The sequence below is a fragment of the Lissotriton vulgaris genome, chromosome 1_1, assembly GCF_964263255.1.
Source record: "Lissotriton vulgaris chromosome 1_1, aLisVul1.2, whole genome shotgun sequence".
NCBI classification, from domain to species: domain Eukaryota; kingdom Metazoa; phylum Chordata; class Amphibia; order Caudata; family Salamandridae; genus Lissotriton; species Lissotriton vulgaris.
Genome location: NC_141685.1, coordinates 1,120,396,067 through 1,120,410,771, shown reverse-complemented (window position 1 = coordinate 1,120,410,771; position 14,705 = coordinate 1,120,396,067). Strand labels below are relative to the sequence as shown.

At 49.1% G+C, this 14,705-nt stretch overlaps 1 protein-coding gene across 4 annotated transcripts in view; it reads right to left on the bottom strand.

Moving 5' to 3' along the window:
* The window catches only part of KMT2D (lysine methyltransferase 2D), a 1,692,256-nt gene that overhangs the window by 170,483 nt on the left and 1,507,068 nt on the right, over positions 1-14,705 (bottom strand). For all 4 annotated transcript variants that reach the window (XM_086963706.1, XM_086963708.1, XM_086963710.1 and 1 more), the window contains one exon: positions 969-1,108. In XM_086963706.1, the coding sequence (XP_086819832.1) occupies positions 969-1,108 (140 nt within the window). The remainder of the gene's footprint in view (positions 1-968; positions 1,109-14,705) is intronic.

Sequence of the window (14,705 nt, the reverse complement as noted above, 5' to 3'; positions counted from 1 at the left end):
TTGTTCATTCATTCTCTTGTGGTAGAAAGAGTCTTTGCCCAGTGTTCTTTGCGTTTCGTACACAGGTCTGGAGAATGAAGTTCCCCTGAGTCATAGCCGTTCAAACACTGGTTATGGAATCTGCTCCAGTAAGTCAACAAGGATTTTGCTGTATAGCCAGAACCTTCATTCAAGCCCCCTGAATGGGGTCCTCCATAAAAGTGCATTCTGGAGATTGTCTTGCTGCTAAACTAGAGCATTCTCCACTCACTGTAAATAACTTCTGTGCCAAATGGAATGGAAGGCTTTACATACTCACCACTTAGCCTGGCCATGATTCCATTGCAAACAACGGTTGCGGTGAGAAGATGTGATCAGACCAAGGGTATTTTAAGGTAAAGTTGGAGCAATGACCAGTCTAGTAATTCTTATACAGCATGCCATGGACTCTCCCTAAATTAGTTTGTTCGTCCTAAAGTTGTTCAGCGTTGTGAAGTGTCGTCGTGCATTTCTTTCCGGTTGCCAAATTTATCCGGTCTCTCATGCCAACGTTTTGGACATGGAGACACAGTGATGTAGCGCTTAGATGCATCCAGAGCTGACAGTTGAAAACAACACAATTCCAAGGTAAGTCCATCAAAGGGTGCATTGCAATTTTCAAGGAAGTTATCCCCTCCTTTACCACACGCCTGAAAAGCATTACTACAGAAAAACAACTTGTCCTATTCCAAACCCAACACCAGATGACAGGAGAGGAAGCACGGCATGTGATATCCAACAACCCATGCTGCAAACACATACGAGCTATTATGCACCAGTATTGTAAGTTCCCATGTCTCATCTGGGGGTTGTGTAACTAGTAACAAGTTTCAACCAACAGGAATTCTCATGTACATACATGTCAACAAGCTTAACACTCTAGAGAAATGTCAAATAAAGAAAATAAACAAGAGAAGAACCATGAAAAGAATACCCTACACTCTACTGACCTGAGTCAGGAGGCTCAGTATATCCACGTCGTTCTTCAGCGTGTACCCAGGCAACAAAGTGTCAAATTGCTTCAACCACTCACTGCTATTTTGTGGACCCTTCAATACTACTGCAGGTTTATCCTTTCTGATGATCTCCTCTGCAAAAGAAATACATGGCATTTGCAATGTTATGTTATGGATACTGGTTGACACATCTTAGATATAGCACAAAAAAAGCAAGCAAGGAATTAAGTTATTCATGCCCCACTAGAGGTGTGGTGGTGGTCGGTAACGATATATCTGTAAGAAACAGTAGTTAGTATTAGATTCCTTACATTAGAATATCCCCAGGCGTCAGTCTGGATCCGGTAACTTTTGCGTAGCAGTACCCTTGCGCGTCGGTAGGCGTCGTCTGCGGCTCCGCGTCAGTCGTCGGCATGACGTCGCCGGAGTACTTAGACACCGCCCTCGCGGGCTGACGTCAGTTCTTATACACAGCTTTTCCGCGCCAAAAACGCAGAATCATGTAAAAAACCAACACTGGTGCCATTGAAACTAGGGCCCTGAAAGGGGATGACCTTAACCCTAGATATTGGTTCGCAGAACGGGGAGGATGGGTGGGGCGGTAAGGAATCTAATACTAACTACTGTTTCTTACAGATATATCATTACCGAAGGTAAATAACTGGTTCATCTGAAAGAAACAGGTTAGTATTAGATTCCTTACTGTAGGAGAGTAGGGTCTGCAATCCTATGGTCACCCCAGATTTTCGCTATTTGCTTCACTGGTTTACTACTTTCCCTGGCTGTGGGCCTGCTAATCAGACCCACAGCCTAGTTGTTTGCTCTCTAAATTGACATCCATGTACTTAGGTGCATTTACCAATTGGTATTGGGTCACTCTTGTAAGTCCTTGTACAGTGAAATTATGCTCCAGTGCTGAGATTGACCGCCAGAGTGCAGCAGAGCGAGAGCACCGCGAAGGACGCCAGATCGCCATTGCTACGCGGCGGCTGCGAGCTGAGCCGCGCCGAGCTGAGCAGTGTTGAGCCGGACGATTCACCTCGCCTGATATTCTGCGGCCCGGGTGAGGCCTGATTCCCCACGGCCGCGCCGGACAGACGGGGCACCGGTCGGAGCGTGTGTGCCCAGCACTCGGCCCGCGGCACCCGGCACTGGGGAGAGAGGAGAGACCCAGGAGAGCTGGTAAAACTGTGAATAACCGCGGGGGATTAACGTGGACCCCTCGCGGCACCCCACGGAGTCTGTCTCTGACCCTGCTGTGATGTGCAGTATGAAATGCTGTATAAAATCAAGTTCTTATTAGTTAGGTGGCGCTAGTGAGCAGAGCAGAGAGCGGAGCAGAGCAGTCGAGAGAAGAGCTTGGGCGACGGCGGTGGCGAGTGGCGTGCAGCGCGTGCTAGGCTGCCTTGTCTTGCCGTGTTTTGCCGTAAACTGGGTCCGGGGAGTCCGGGGGGTTCTCCGTGCCCAGAAGACAGAGAGCCAGAGTTCCGCCAGAGTACCGCGTTGACGTCCACGAACACGACCGCTGCGCAGAGCATAGAGCTCGGAAGCTCGGAGCTTTGTGCATGCTCTTAGCCGAGCCGAAGGCGCTCACACACGACCGCTGCGCAGAGCATAGAGCTCGGAAGCTCGGAGCTTTGTGCATGCTCTTAGCCGAGCCGAAGGCGCTCACTGAGTGGAGGTCATCCATCGCCTACCGAGCAGTATCCGGAGTACCTTGAGCACCTGGGTCGTCCGGAGCATCACAGAGTGTCAAGTGCAGCTGCCGGCGTGGGAGGTAAGAGGTGGTGGCGAGCGCGGCAGCCGTTAGAGGCCGCCGCGAAGTAAGAGCCCGAGGGTGTGGCCTGAGGGGCTGCTAGACTAGGTCTCCAGCTTGCGGCCCCCCCTGCACGCACCGCTTGCCCACCCCTCCCTCCCTCCCCCCCTTTTCCCTCACGAAACACAGCTCAATACAGGGCTCACACAAGTACCTCCTCCTCCAGCACGAACAGGCACGAACAGGCACAAACAAGCCCAGGGGTGGGGAGACATGTAGAGACACAGAGACACAGAGACTCTGGGCATCGCTCATTGGGCCCCAGCCCCAGCCAACGGCGCAAAAAAAGATGACGCTGAGGAAGACTAAATCCTGCACGGAGGATGAGGCGGAAGTGAACCCTGAGAGTTTAGCACAAAGAAGGGTAAACAGAAGTATAAGTACTCAAAAATCCCAGGACCTAGTCACTGGCACTGGCAATTCCCTCCCTCAAGGCCTCATCACTCAATTCTTTCAGGCCTCAAACTGCCCCTCACCTTTGGAAGAAACATCACAAGGTCCCGTGAACAGTGCCACACCGGGGCCCCGAGAGCTCCACCTGGCTCAAAGGGACTCTCACTCCTGCGAGTCTGCTAACTTCGAGACAACTGGGAGCCTTGAAGCACGTTTTCAGCCCGTCGCCAGGGTGAAGAGCCCGATTAGGATCACTGCCGACATTCACGACAGGCCAACTTTGGGGGTGAATGCGGACTCGGACACAGAGGCCAAATGAGGCTGTCGCACCCTCATCTCCAAAGAGCACAGGCAAGGGTCAGAATGCAACTGCGACATCTCTGGAAACACAGAGGCCAAACCAAACCCCCAGGGAACGGAGGTACCAACAACTTCGTTTTTATTAAAATTGGAACGGTCAATTGAACGCACACTTGAAACAACACCTATTAATTTAGGAAGAGCTAAGGTCCCGCGAATCGCACAAACGGAGGGATGGAGTCCGCTGAGCTTAACTCACCACCAAGACCTAACCGCCCCAATTGAAGAAGCCTCTTTTAAAGACTTTAACTTGTCCGTAATAAGAGAAGTCCAGGACACAATGGCTAGGGCCCGCTCTGGCAGTCCACAAAGATGGAAGTCCAAATCGATCTCTTGCAGTCGATAGCCCAGCACCTGGCGCGCCAAGATGATAAGCTGGCAAAGCTGGAAGCCCTATTCAACGCCCAATACGCTCACGCCGCCAGCATTAATTCCTGTGCTGCCATAATTGATAAATGGGCAAGTCTATCAGAAGTCCTAAAAGAGATGCTTGCACTAGCCAAGGGTCAGGGCGAGACAACCACGCAAGAACAAGCCGCACAAAAGCTACCAGTACTGACGACAGAGCATGCTGAAACGACATCCCTTAGCACGGCGGCCAATAGTGCCCCACAGGAACTTTTAGTAGGGCCCCGTAATAATTTCACGTTGGCTGAACAAGGGAATTGGGACCCCGAGGTCTCGGATCTTGATACCGTAAGTGACGACCTGTCTGTTATTACCTCTCAGGTGGAGAAGGCCGAAGGAGCATCAGCAAGCGCTAAAGCTCCGTTATCAAGGAGAGCCAAAAAAACACTTAAAAAACAACTTAAGAAATCCAGAAGCAGAAACATATCATCGGCAGTATTAACACTGGGCGCCACTGAAACTAAAAGTACCCCCAAACCACTCTTTCCCATTTTTATACCCAAGCAGGCATCCAAGATCGGCAAGCCTTGTGACGCATCCCTCGTTTGTGGTGAGGCCCAAAGACAACAAAGCCCTCTCATGGAGGGTCAAACCAACGAGGATTTCCAACAAAGCCCTTCACAGGTGGCAGTCGCCGCACAATTAAGTGCCCCCAGCCCTTTCGGTTGGGTTTCTCAACATGAGACTGTAATAAATCCTAAACTACAACAGGACGTCCAGCCAGAACTGCCGAGAGTGGTAGGTCTACCGACTGAGGGGCAAGGTAATCAGCAATCAGGCGTCACAATCAAAAATCACCTAAATCCGACACCAGACCAGGGGGGTGTGGCAAGGATTGCAGCGTGCGGCTGGCCGATCTAGCATGGCGCCTAATGGGCAGCAGCCAGAAACCACTCACAAAAACCCTCCAAATTTAAGTAACCAGAGGCCAAAGCTCCCGGGAGAAGGGGCGAGCAGGTGCTCCATCGCACACAAAAATAAATTAATCACCTACGAGCTGCAGTTAACCCCAAGGTACACAGCTAAAGGCTCATTTGACATCTTGAACAGGTCCAACATTGTCCGCCTCTTTGGCCACATTGACTCGCTGGCACAAATCACCTCAGAAAATATTGAATGGGTGAAATTCAAGAGACTGGAGACAGACACCCACGACAACTCTACCATAATCGGATTTGTGACCCAGCAAGCCCAACAGGCCGTCCTTAAGGAAGCAACACTATTCGCTGAATGGGGCAACGAAGTTGTTGCGCCACGGGTACTGAAATACCCACATGTCCTGACGCCGCAACATGACACACATGAACCGACATCTGTTCTCAAAGGCACAAGGTCCACCTGCCCAGATATGGGGGCGAAATCAGGGCAGGCAAATACCCCGCTAAAAATCAAACCTGGGCAAGGGCAACGACCGCCATTGGTGGCTTTGACGAACATTTTAAACCAGCGACCAAAAGGACAATCTTTGGTCGCCCGTCAAGGGGCCTTTCCATCTACGTTAGTCATGCGTGTAAAATGTATACAACTGATCTAAATCTGGGGTCTCCTGACCTTCAAGCCATCTTAATAGTGGGGTTGTTATCGGGTCAAAAATTCCGTCCCCTTCTACTAATCATTGTTATCTCAACCCAATTAAATATCAAACCTCCCAGGCCATGGAATCACTTATTACAATATTGGAAGACCTTTTAATAAACCGGGAGGACCAAGATGTAATAATCGCGGGCGATTTCAATCAAAGAGGCCTGGGTCTAATCCCGGAGGCACCACCAAGCAGGAAGTCAGCCCTATGACTGAATTTCTCGCAAATTTTAAGCTGCACTCCACCCACAGAATACAAAAAAAGACCCACCCAGAATTGACCGCCAATCCAACCTTTAGAAATGTCTCTACCATAGACTACATTTTCACCAACGAAGGGCTGGTCCACAAACTTTGCAACTTCATAGTGGACTTCAGAGATGAAAGCAATCATAGGCCCTTCCGCGCCACATTCAACCTGGCGCGGGTACAAGCAGAATCACAAGAAGTCATTGGAACCACCACGGGGGAAGAACATCATAAAGTCCTTAAAAGAATAAAATGGTCAACCAATCTCAGCCATAGACTGCTAGATTATGTAGCCAGAAGGGAGGAAGAACCTAACCCAGTCCACACTGAACATCATCTACCTCTGGGAAACACTGACCTCCTACATATTGGAATGTCTGGGCAATAATCACCATCTAAGAAGTTGCCAATTCCACACTGGGTCTCGCCGTTCAAAATCGCGGTGCCTGACACAGAGTAAGCGTGCTCTTAACAAGGCAATTAGGGCACAAAAGAAAGGCACTCATTTGCCAGGGAGGCACTCCATTATCGCTCTGCGAACTGATTATAAAAAGAAAGTCTGGGACCACAAAAAACTGCAGACCGAATAAAATTGGTTGACCGTGTTCTCGTTAATTAAAGGAAATGACAACAGCAAGCTTTGGCGCTTTATTAACAGTCTGACCCCCAGAGGAGAGCAAAAGGAAAACAGTGTTGCAGGGAAAGTGTGGGAACAGTACGCCAAGGGGCTGTACACCTGTGAGTCAAACCGGCCAACCCCAGGAAGCCTTGCGTTGTCAAAGGTGGCGGCGGCAACTACCGAACCCGAAAGTTCCACGACAGAAGGCCTAAATCCGACCTGACCCGGAAAGTTTCCAGAGGCGGAGGTCCTAAAGTGCATCAAGGCCATTAGAACCGATGGCGCTCCAGGCCCAAACGAGATTCCGGCCCAGGTCCTGAAAACTGCCTCAGCCTTTTTTGCATCCAGACATACCCCTTTATTTAACCACTCTTTTGCCACCGCAATTTTGCCAACCTCTTGGAAAGGTTCAATTCTATTCCCTATCCATAAAAAGGGGGATCACACGAACCCGGTCAATTACAGGCTTATAGCTCTACTCGACATAGAAGCAAAGATATACGCCCGCCTTCTTCTAAGGGACCTGGAGGACTGGGTGGACAAGAACGGCATTCTCCCGCCCACACAGACCGGCTTTAGGGCTTATAGCTCCACCCTCGATAACATCATAGCCCTTTCCTACCTTGCGAAGAAGGCCAATACGAGGAATTAGCTGCCCCTGTTTTGCTGTTTCATAGACTACTCTACAGCCTTTGATCGAGTGAACTGAGGCCGGCTTTGGGTAAAACTTGATTCCTGGGGGCTACCCCCGGCCCTACTGAAAGCGCTCTACGAGGGTACCTGGGTCAAGGTGAAGCTAAGTCCTACAATAACAACTGCAAGAATCGACACCAATTCTGGCCTTAAGCAGGGGTGCGTCTTGGCCCCCATGCTTTTTAACTTGTATACTGCGGACATGGGGACAGCCCTGAAAGATGCCAACTTAGCACCCCCAAGATTGGGGAAGCTCGTCTTGGGAACGCTCCAGTATGCAGACGACACGGTGATCATGGACCACACTAGGGTGGGGCTCCAAAGAGCCTTAAGCAGCCTTGCCTCATATAATAAGGCAAATGACTTACGGATCAAAGTGAGCAAGACTAAGATCGTCATCTTTGGCAAATACCCCCACAAAAAAGAAGCATCATGTACCCTGCGGGAGCACCGCATCGTTACTGCCTCATCCTACAACTATCTGGGCACCTGGGTCTCCGAGAGTGCCACTGCAGTCAAACACCTGAAGGAGCTTAAACCAAAAACAGACAAAACCATACTGTCGTTAAGACGCCCAAGTCATCGCTTGGACAGTCCCTCAGCCGAACCAATGCTGACAGTGCTCAGGGCAAAACTGATCCCCGCCATCTCATATGGGCATATAGCCTACCCAGGTGCATTTGACAAAGTGGTCAACGCGGCCCAGGCGAAAGCCTACAAGATGGTGTTACAGGCCCCCAGATATGCAAGGAACAACAGATTAAGGCTAGAAATAGGCCTTAAGCGACCAGAGCTGGCACTACTGGGGGACCTGTTAAAATTCTATATTAGAGTATTGAAAGCGCCAGAACATACCCTAAAGCACTTCCTAAAATCAATCTTTGGTGAGGTGGGCTCTCCCTGGCACTCCAAGGTGGAACTAGCCATTGACGCACTGAAAATCGAGAGAAGGAGCCTGCCCCTGCACGAATTTCCATTTTCAGCCTAGGCCCAAGCTGTTAAGCGCCAAGTCCAGACCATCTCTTTCGGGCTTGACCTTGCATCTCTTCGGCAAAATCCACTAACTGTAAACCCCAAACATACCTGCAAGACCCAGTATCCACTCACGCGAAAAAGAAAATTCTGTACTTTCGCCTTTTGGCCCTCAGGATCGCGGACTTTAACCCCAAATGGGCACGAACGGATGGCGCCATAACCTGTCGTCTATGCAACTATCGCAGAGAATCCTGGCTACACTTGTTGTGTAACTGCACAAAGTTGGTCAATGACCGTCATCGTTTGTTGCTTCCGATTTTACGGAACATTGGCTACAGAACTTGCAGAGAGGCTTCGGACTAGTGCCTCGCTGTCTCCATGACCTGTTTGATAGCCAGAGTTGGGAAATTCATACACCAGGTAAAAATGGCACTCGACTCCCACTTAACGGCCACTAATCCCAAGGCTTTGGACTACGGGGTCTGCGCCCTACCGGTGGCCCCAAAGACTTCAGCTCATTGTTAATTTAGGGTGTGTCCGTAAAGTAACTGGAATTCATCTGCCCCAGTCATCTAACCTGGGCTGGCTTAAGGGTCCAACGAAGAATCCATCTATCGTCAACCGGCCTTGGTATACGAATTGATTTTACCTAACTTTCATGTGCCTCTCCCCATCTGTTGTGAAACAAAGGAGCAACCAATACTCTCCTCCTTTTAAAAGAACTCTGTTCTGGACAACTAAAAAGTACTAACTGTCGGTATTTTAACTTAAAGTGATATTTACTTTTATGAGTGGATGGGACACGTCGGGGGGAGACGGGACGTTCATCAAGTTTTTATTTATTTTATACTGTAAAGATTTTAAGTAATTGTGCAGTTTATCAATAAATTACAGTGTACCATAGGTACCCAGGGCATAAGTGCACCCAAGGCCTACCAGGGGCTGCAGCATGTATTATGCCACCCCTGGCTGGCCATCTAAACAGACACAACTGGCTGGTAACACAGCTGGGGCAAGGTGGTGTAATCACCCTTTGCTTTAGATATAGTATACCTATATCTAACCCTAAAATGGACACATATACTCCTATAAGTCACACCTATGGCAGGCCTTAACAATCCTGGAGGCAGAGTGCTTGGAATTATGTGAGATGGTGCTCAGACAATCTGGAATTGAAAAATGGGGACAACTCCTGGTTGAAAATGTTTTAATATCCTGGGAACATCTGCAAATAATAACAGAACGAAAAATGTCAAAGTTTAAATATTACCAGCTATGCAGTTGGGCAAATACCATCCCGAAAGGAGCAACAGATCCGAACAATTTAGAAACAGAAATGACGAAAGAAGCGGTATTAAAAAAAGAAGTCTCAAAATGGTATTGGACTCGAATTGAATCTGGCGAAGAAAATTTTACTATACCTGAAAAGATATGGAGAAAATATCTACCAAACGAAGTTATGGATCTAAATCAAATTCGGAAAAAATCAGTAGAGAAATGCTGGCTGTGTGTAAAGCCCGCAGCCCTAAAAAGAAACCATCTCTTCTCTATACATAGAGCTTATTGGGCACCCAAAAGATTATCAAAATTTAAAGGCTCGGCAGTAAAATCATGTTACAAATGTGGTGAAGAAAGGGTGGATGATATCCACATGTTTGGTGGCTGTTCAGCACTTACGCACTACTGGCAAGAGATTGGTAAGACACTAACTGCAGTATTGGCAACACCTATAACTGTAAGTACACTTTTAATTATCTTTGGGATCCATTGTACCATTCAACCAAATCTGATTAGGCTAAGTAAACATCAAGAAAGTTTATTGTTCGTTCTGATCCTGTTGGCACGTAGAGAGATTTGTATTAATTGGATAAAAACGGCTCCACCAACCCATGAAAACTGGCTAAACTCTGTAATAAGAACTAGCAGATTGGATAGAAAAGGGAAACAACCAAAAAGGATGAAGTACTGGGAGATTTGGGAAAATTACATCACTTCCAGATGACAAATTAGAACCCCTCCTTTTCCAAAGTTTTTTTTTTTTGCTTCTTTTTTCTTTTTCTTTTTCGATTCCAATGATTAAGCGGAACAATAATTCCAGGCATGACTTGAAGTCTGCCAAACAGCCCAAGGGCTAGAGATACCCAGAAACAAAGGAATTATTGAGCAAGATAAAGGTGTACTGGAGAAAATTGACTGGTAAGAACTATGATAATGAGAAACTCCCCTTGTATCCATCGGTAGACGATTAAGGGTAGTATGGTGGAACAACCGCTCAAATACGGTCAAACTCCCAAACACCTTCCTATCTGCATAAACCGCAATATGAGGATAAAAAAAAAAAAGAGATGGTGCTCTAGTATGAGCTGAGCCTGTCTGCAGCTATCGGAACCAAGTCCTTTAGCTGTTTCCATGATAACGCTATACCATATACTCTTAAGTGCATTATAATCCTCGCGGTTATTGCTAACCTTGGCATAGCATTATCAAAACATGTCGAGTAAGGTGTCATACGAATTGGAATACTACCCCCTCGCCAGTTCTGGCGACGGGGGTAGCATTCCACCCTTTTAGAGGGACACGACATGTATATAACTGTGAACCCTGGTTAAAGTTAACTCGAGCCTCAGCATCACAAAATGGATGCTGCCACCACAGACACAAGTCTGACCTCCTGCTGCTGGGAGTCCTTCCAGCGAGGGAGGCCTGGACAAAGGGTTTCCTGCCTTGGGAGGTGCTAGCACCACCCCAGACAGGATTTTGTGTATTAGGTAAGACAGGCCTGAAAAGAATGAGACATGCCTGGGGCACATAAGGTGTCCCTGTGCATACACCGGCTCAAACCAGTTGCTTGGGCACTCCAGTCCCAGCTCTGTCGTGAAACCGGACAAAGGATAGGGGGTGTAACCGCCCCCCTTCCTGGTCCCACCCATAGGAGGGACCCAGTCATAGTACAGCCCCCTTTAGGAGAGTAAAGGTAGGAGCTGGCCCCATTCCAAATTAGATTAATCCTAATTTGAAACTCTACAAGTAGAAACTCTGGACTTCGACGTTCTGCTCCACAGAAGACTGAAGAAATCTCCCTTGTGGCCAAGGAGTGACCACCATGCAAAAGCAGGCACCATCAAGCGTTCCAGCGGTTCACTTTGTCGTCTTCCCGAGTGGATCCAGACGTCAGAGCCCGACGAGACCCGGACTTCCAGACCTCTCCGACCTCTACCTACATCTGCAGCACAGCTGAGATCCGTGGGTGCGACGAGACACGTGGGACCGGCCATCTTGAAGAAACTGCACTTCGCTTCCAGCACGACTTCAGAGGCATCCTCGACGAAGTGCTTTGGGGATTGAGAAGCCCCAGCCCTGAGCAGCTACTGCACAGAAGATCAGCCCTCCAGCATCCACGAGATCTGCGTGGGGCCCTTTTGCTTGATTGCTGCTCAACGCGTTGTCTGGTCACTTGCCGGCTGGCTAGTGACCTCCTACACGACGATCCACGACATCTACACGGCTGGTCTGGTTGCTCCAGACTGGCCCTTGCTTCCCTGCAAAGGAGAAGAACCCCAGACCCTACTGGGCCACACCAGACGCCTTTTCCACTCACCGCGTGGGTTGCCTTTGCCAAGGCCTGTTGACGCCGAATCCGGAACCAACACCGCGACAGCGAGAGCCTGCGTAGGACAGCTCGTGCCTCCATCCTGGTCGTCGAAGACACCACCTGGTCCACGTGGCTGCAGAGTCAAGCGTCCACTCTTCACCTGATCGCGACAACAGCATCTGGTTCCTTCCTGGTTCCACTCCAGTCACTGGCTAGAGACTGTGAACATTGTCCCCTCTGCTTTCAGGTCTTCATCTTCCTCGATCCACCCTTGGATCGCTCCGGACATATTCCTTCTGGCCGCCTGCAGCATCTTTTCTTCAAGGCTCCATAGACTTCAACACGGAAACCCGACACACTTTCACACCTATGCACCCGCAGCCCGTGGGTGAGGTAACAAGAGCATTTCGGTGCTCAAGGGTAGATTGACTCTCCTAGTGTCCAGGTATCCAGTCGTTTTAGTCCTAGCTAGTCGGAACTGTCTATTACTTACCTTTTCGTAATTTGTACTGTCCATTGACTTCGTCCCGCATCTCGCGTGTGAGTTCACACTCTGCACACGCGTCCCGTGGGCCTCCTATTACTTACCTAAGGTTAGGATAGTGTAGTCCCAGCGATCCTACAGCCTCTGGACAGCTCCATTCCTTCTATCGATTGCCTTATACCATTTACTTAGTGTAGGAGAGTAGGGTCTGCAATCCTATGATCACCCAGATTTTTTGCTTTTGTTTCACTGGTTTACGACTTTCTCTGGCTGTGGGCCTGCCAATCAGACCCACAGCCTAGCTGTTCTCTCACTAAATTGACATGTGTACCTTAGGTGCATTCTCCAATTGGTACTGGGCCACCTTATCAGACCCTGTAACTCAGGGCATAGGTGTACCCAGGGCCTACCAGGCGCTGAAGCGTGTATTATGCCACCCCTGGATGGCCGTCTAAATCTGACACAACTGGCTGCACGACAGCTGGGGCAAGGTGGTGTAATCACCCTTTGCTTTAGATATAGTATACCTATATCTAACCCTAAAAATGGACACACAGATTCCCATCAGTCACTCCTATGGCAGGCCTTGACAATCCTGAAGGCAGAGTGCTTGGAATCGTGTGAAATGGTGCTCTGGCATGAGCTGAGCCCGTTTGCAGCTTGCGGAACCAAGTCCTAATAGCTGTTCCATGATAACGCATACCATATACTCTTAAGTGCATTATAATCCTACTAGTAATCTGAAGGTTCAGTAACGTAGTCCTAGCGATTCCAAAGCCTATTAGTCCAGTACTTACCTGCTAGTAATTTCGCATTCCACTTTCAGAGTATATGGTTTTTCGTGCCCCTCGGGCATTTGTGTAAATTGTGCAACTTAAAGTATTTTCGTAAGAGTTTTGTTGTGTGCTTAGTACCCTGTCCTCATAAAGAGTACAGGGCTGTTGTGATCTAAATAAATACACTGTTTATTTTCATAACACTTGTGTGGTGTCCTTTCACTTGGTGTTCAAGGGGTATATGTGATGGTATAACAGCTGGCTTAACACGCCCTCTAGAGTTTAGCCCGAAGACTGCTCGTATCCACGCTACTAGGATAGCTGGTCTATAAGGTTGACTTACAACCAATCACCATAAGGGTTGTTTGGACTGATACAAAGTGCTCACTAGAATAGTGAACATTATATATCAGGCCAACTTCTCACACTTAGTATATGGTTTGTCGTGCCCCTAGGGCACCATTGTAATTTGTGCAACTTAACGTATTTTTTCTTAAGAGTCTTGTCATGTGCTTAGCCCTCTGATCTCAAAGAGTTCAGAGGTGTTTTGTTAGTAATAAATATCTTGTTTATTTTCAGAACAACCTGTCCCTTCTTAGCGCCCACGTAACCAACACAGAGCTGGTCATCCACCCGGAACTGGCATGTGCGATCTAGATAGAATGAAAGCGCACGTTTTGGGTCCAGACGGTGGAGCCGCTCTTCCTCTTTTGAGGGATGCAGTGGCGGCAACCAGGAAAGCAGTCTTAAGGGTAAGACGACGAAGAGGACAGTTATGAAGTGGCTCAAAGGGAGAGCACATCAGGTAAGTCAGAACCAGGTTCAAGTCCCACTGAGGAATCCCAAATGGAACAGGGGGAACATGTGTGTGATGCCTTTCAGAAACCGAGTTACAATGGGGGACTTGAACAAAGACGGTTGATCAGGCAGCCTTAAAAAGGCTGAAAGGGCAGAAAGGTAGCCCTTGATAGTGCCCAGAGCAGAACCCTGCTGGGCAAGAGAAAGAAGGAAGAGAAGAACCTCAGAAAGAGGGGCAGAGAGCGGATCCACAGCCTTTGCTGTGCACCATGCCACAAATCTGTTCCACCTGCAGGCGTATACCGACTTTGTGGAGGGACGCCTGGCTGCCAGAATTACATTACAGACATCAGGAGGCAAGTCAAATGTCCTAAACTGTCGCCGCTCAATCTCCAAGCATGGAGGTGGAGACTGGCCAGGTTCGGGTGGGGGACCGTCCCCTGCTGCTGCGACAGAAGGTCCTCCTGAAGAGGCAGACGAACCGGGGGATCGACTGGCATACTGAGTAGCTCGGGATACCAGTACCTTCGTGCCCAGTCTACAGCCACAAGGATGACTTGTGCCCGGTCGCGCCTGATCTTCTTCAGCACTCTGGGCAGAAGAGGTGTAGGCGGAAAGGCGTACAACAGAGCCCAACTCCACTTGCGACGAAAAGCGTCTCCGAGCGAGTGCCGCCATGGAAATTCCAACGCGCAGAACTGATGACATTGCGCGTTCTCTTCGGTGGGGAATAGATCTAACCACGGCTCTCCCCACTGCAGAAATAGACCTTGCGCCACGTCCGAGTTCAGACGCCATTCGTGATCCATCATACACCGTCTGCTGAGTTCGTCCGCCCTGGCGTTCAGAGAACCTGCCAGGTGTTGAACCACCAGGGTCACGCTCTGATGTTCCAGCCACTGCCAGAGGCGCAGAGCCTCCTGGCATAGGGTCCACGATCCCACCCCGCCCTGTTTGTTGCAGTACCACATGGCGGTGGTGTTGTCC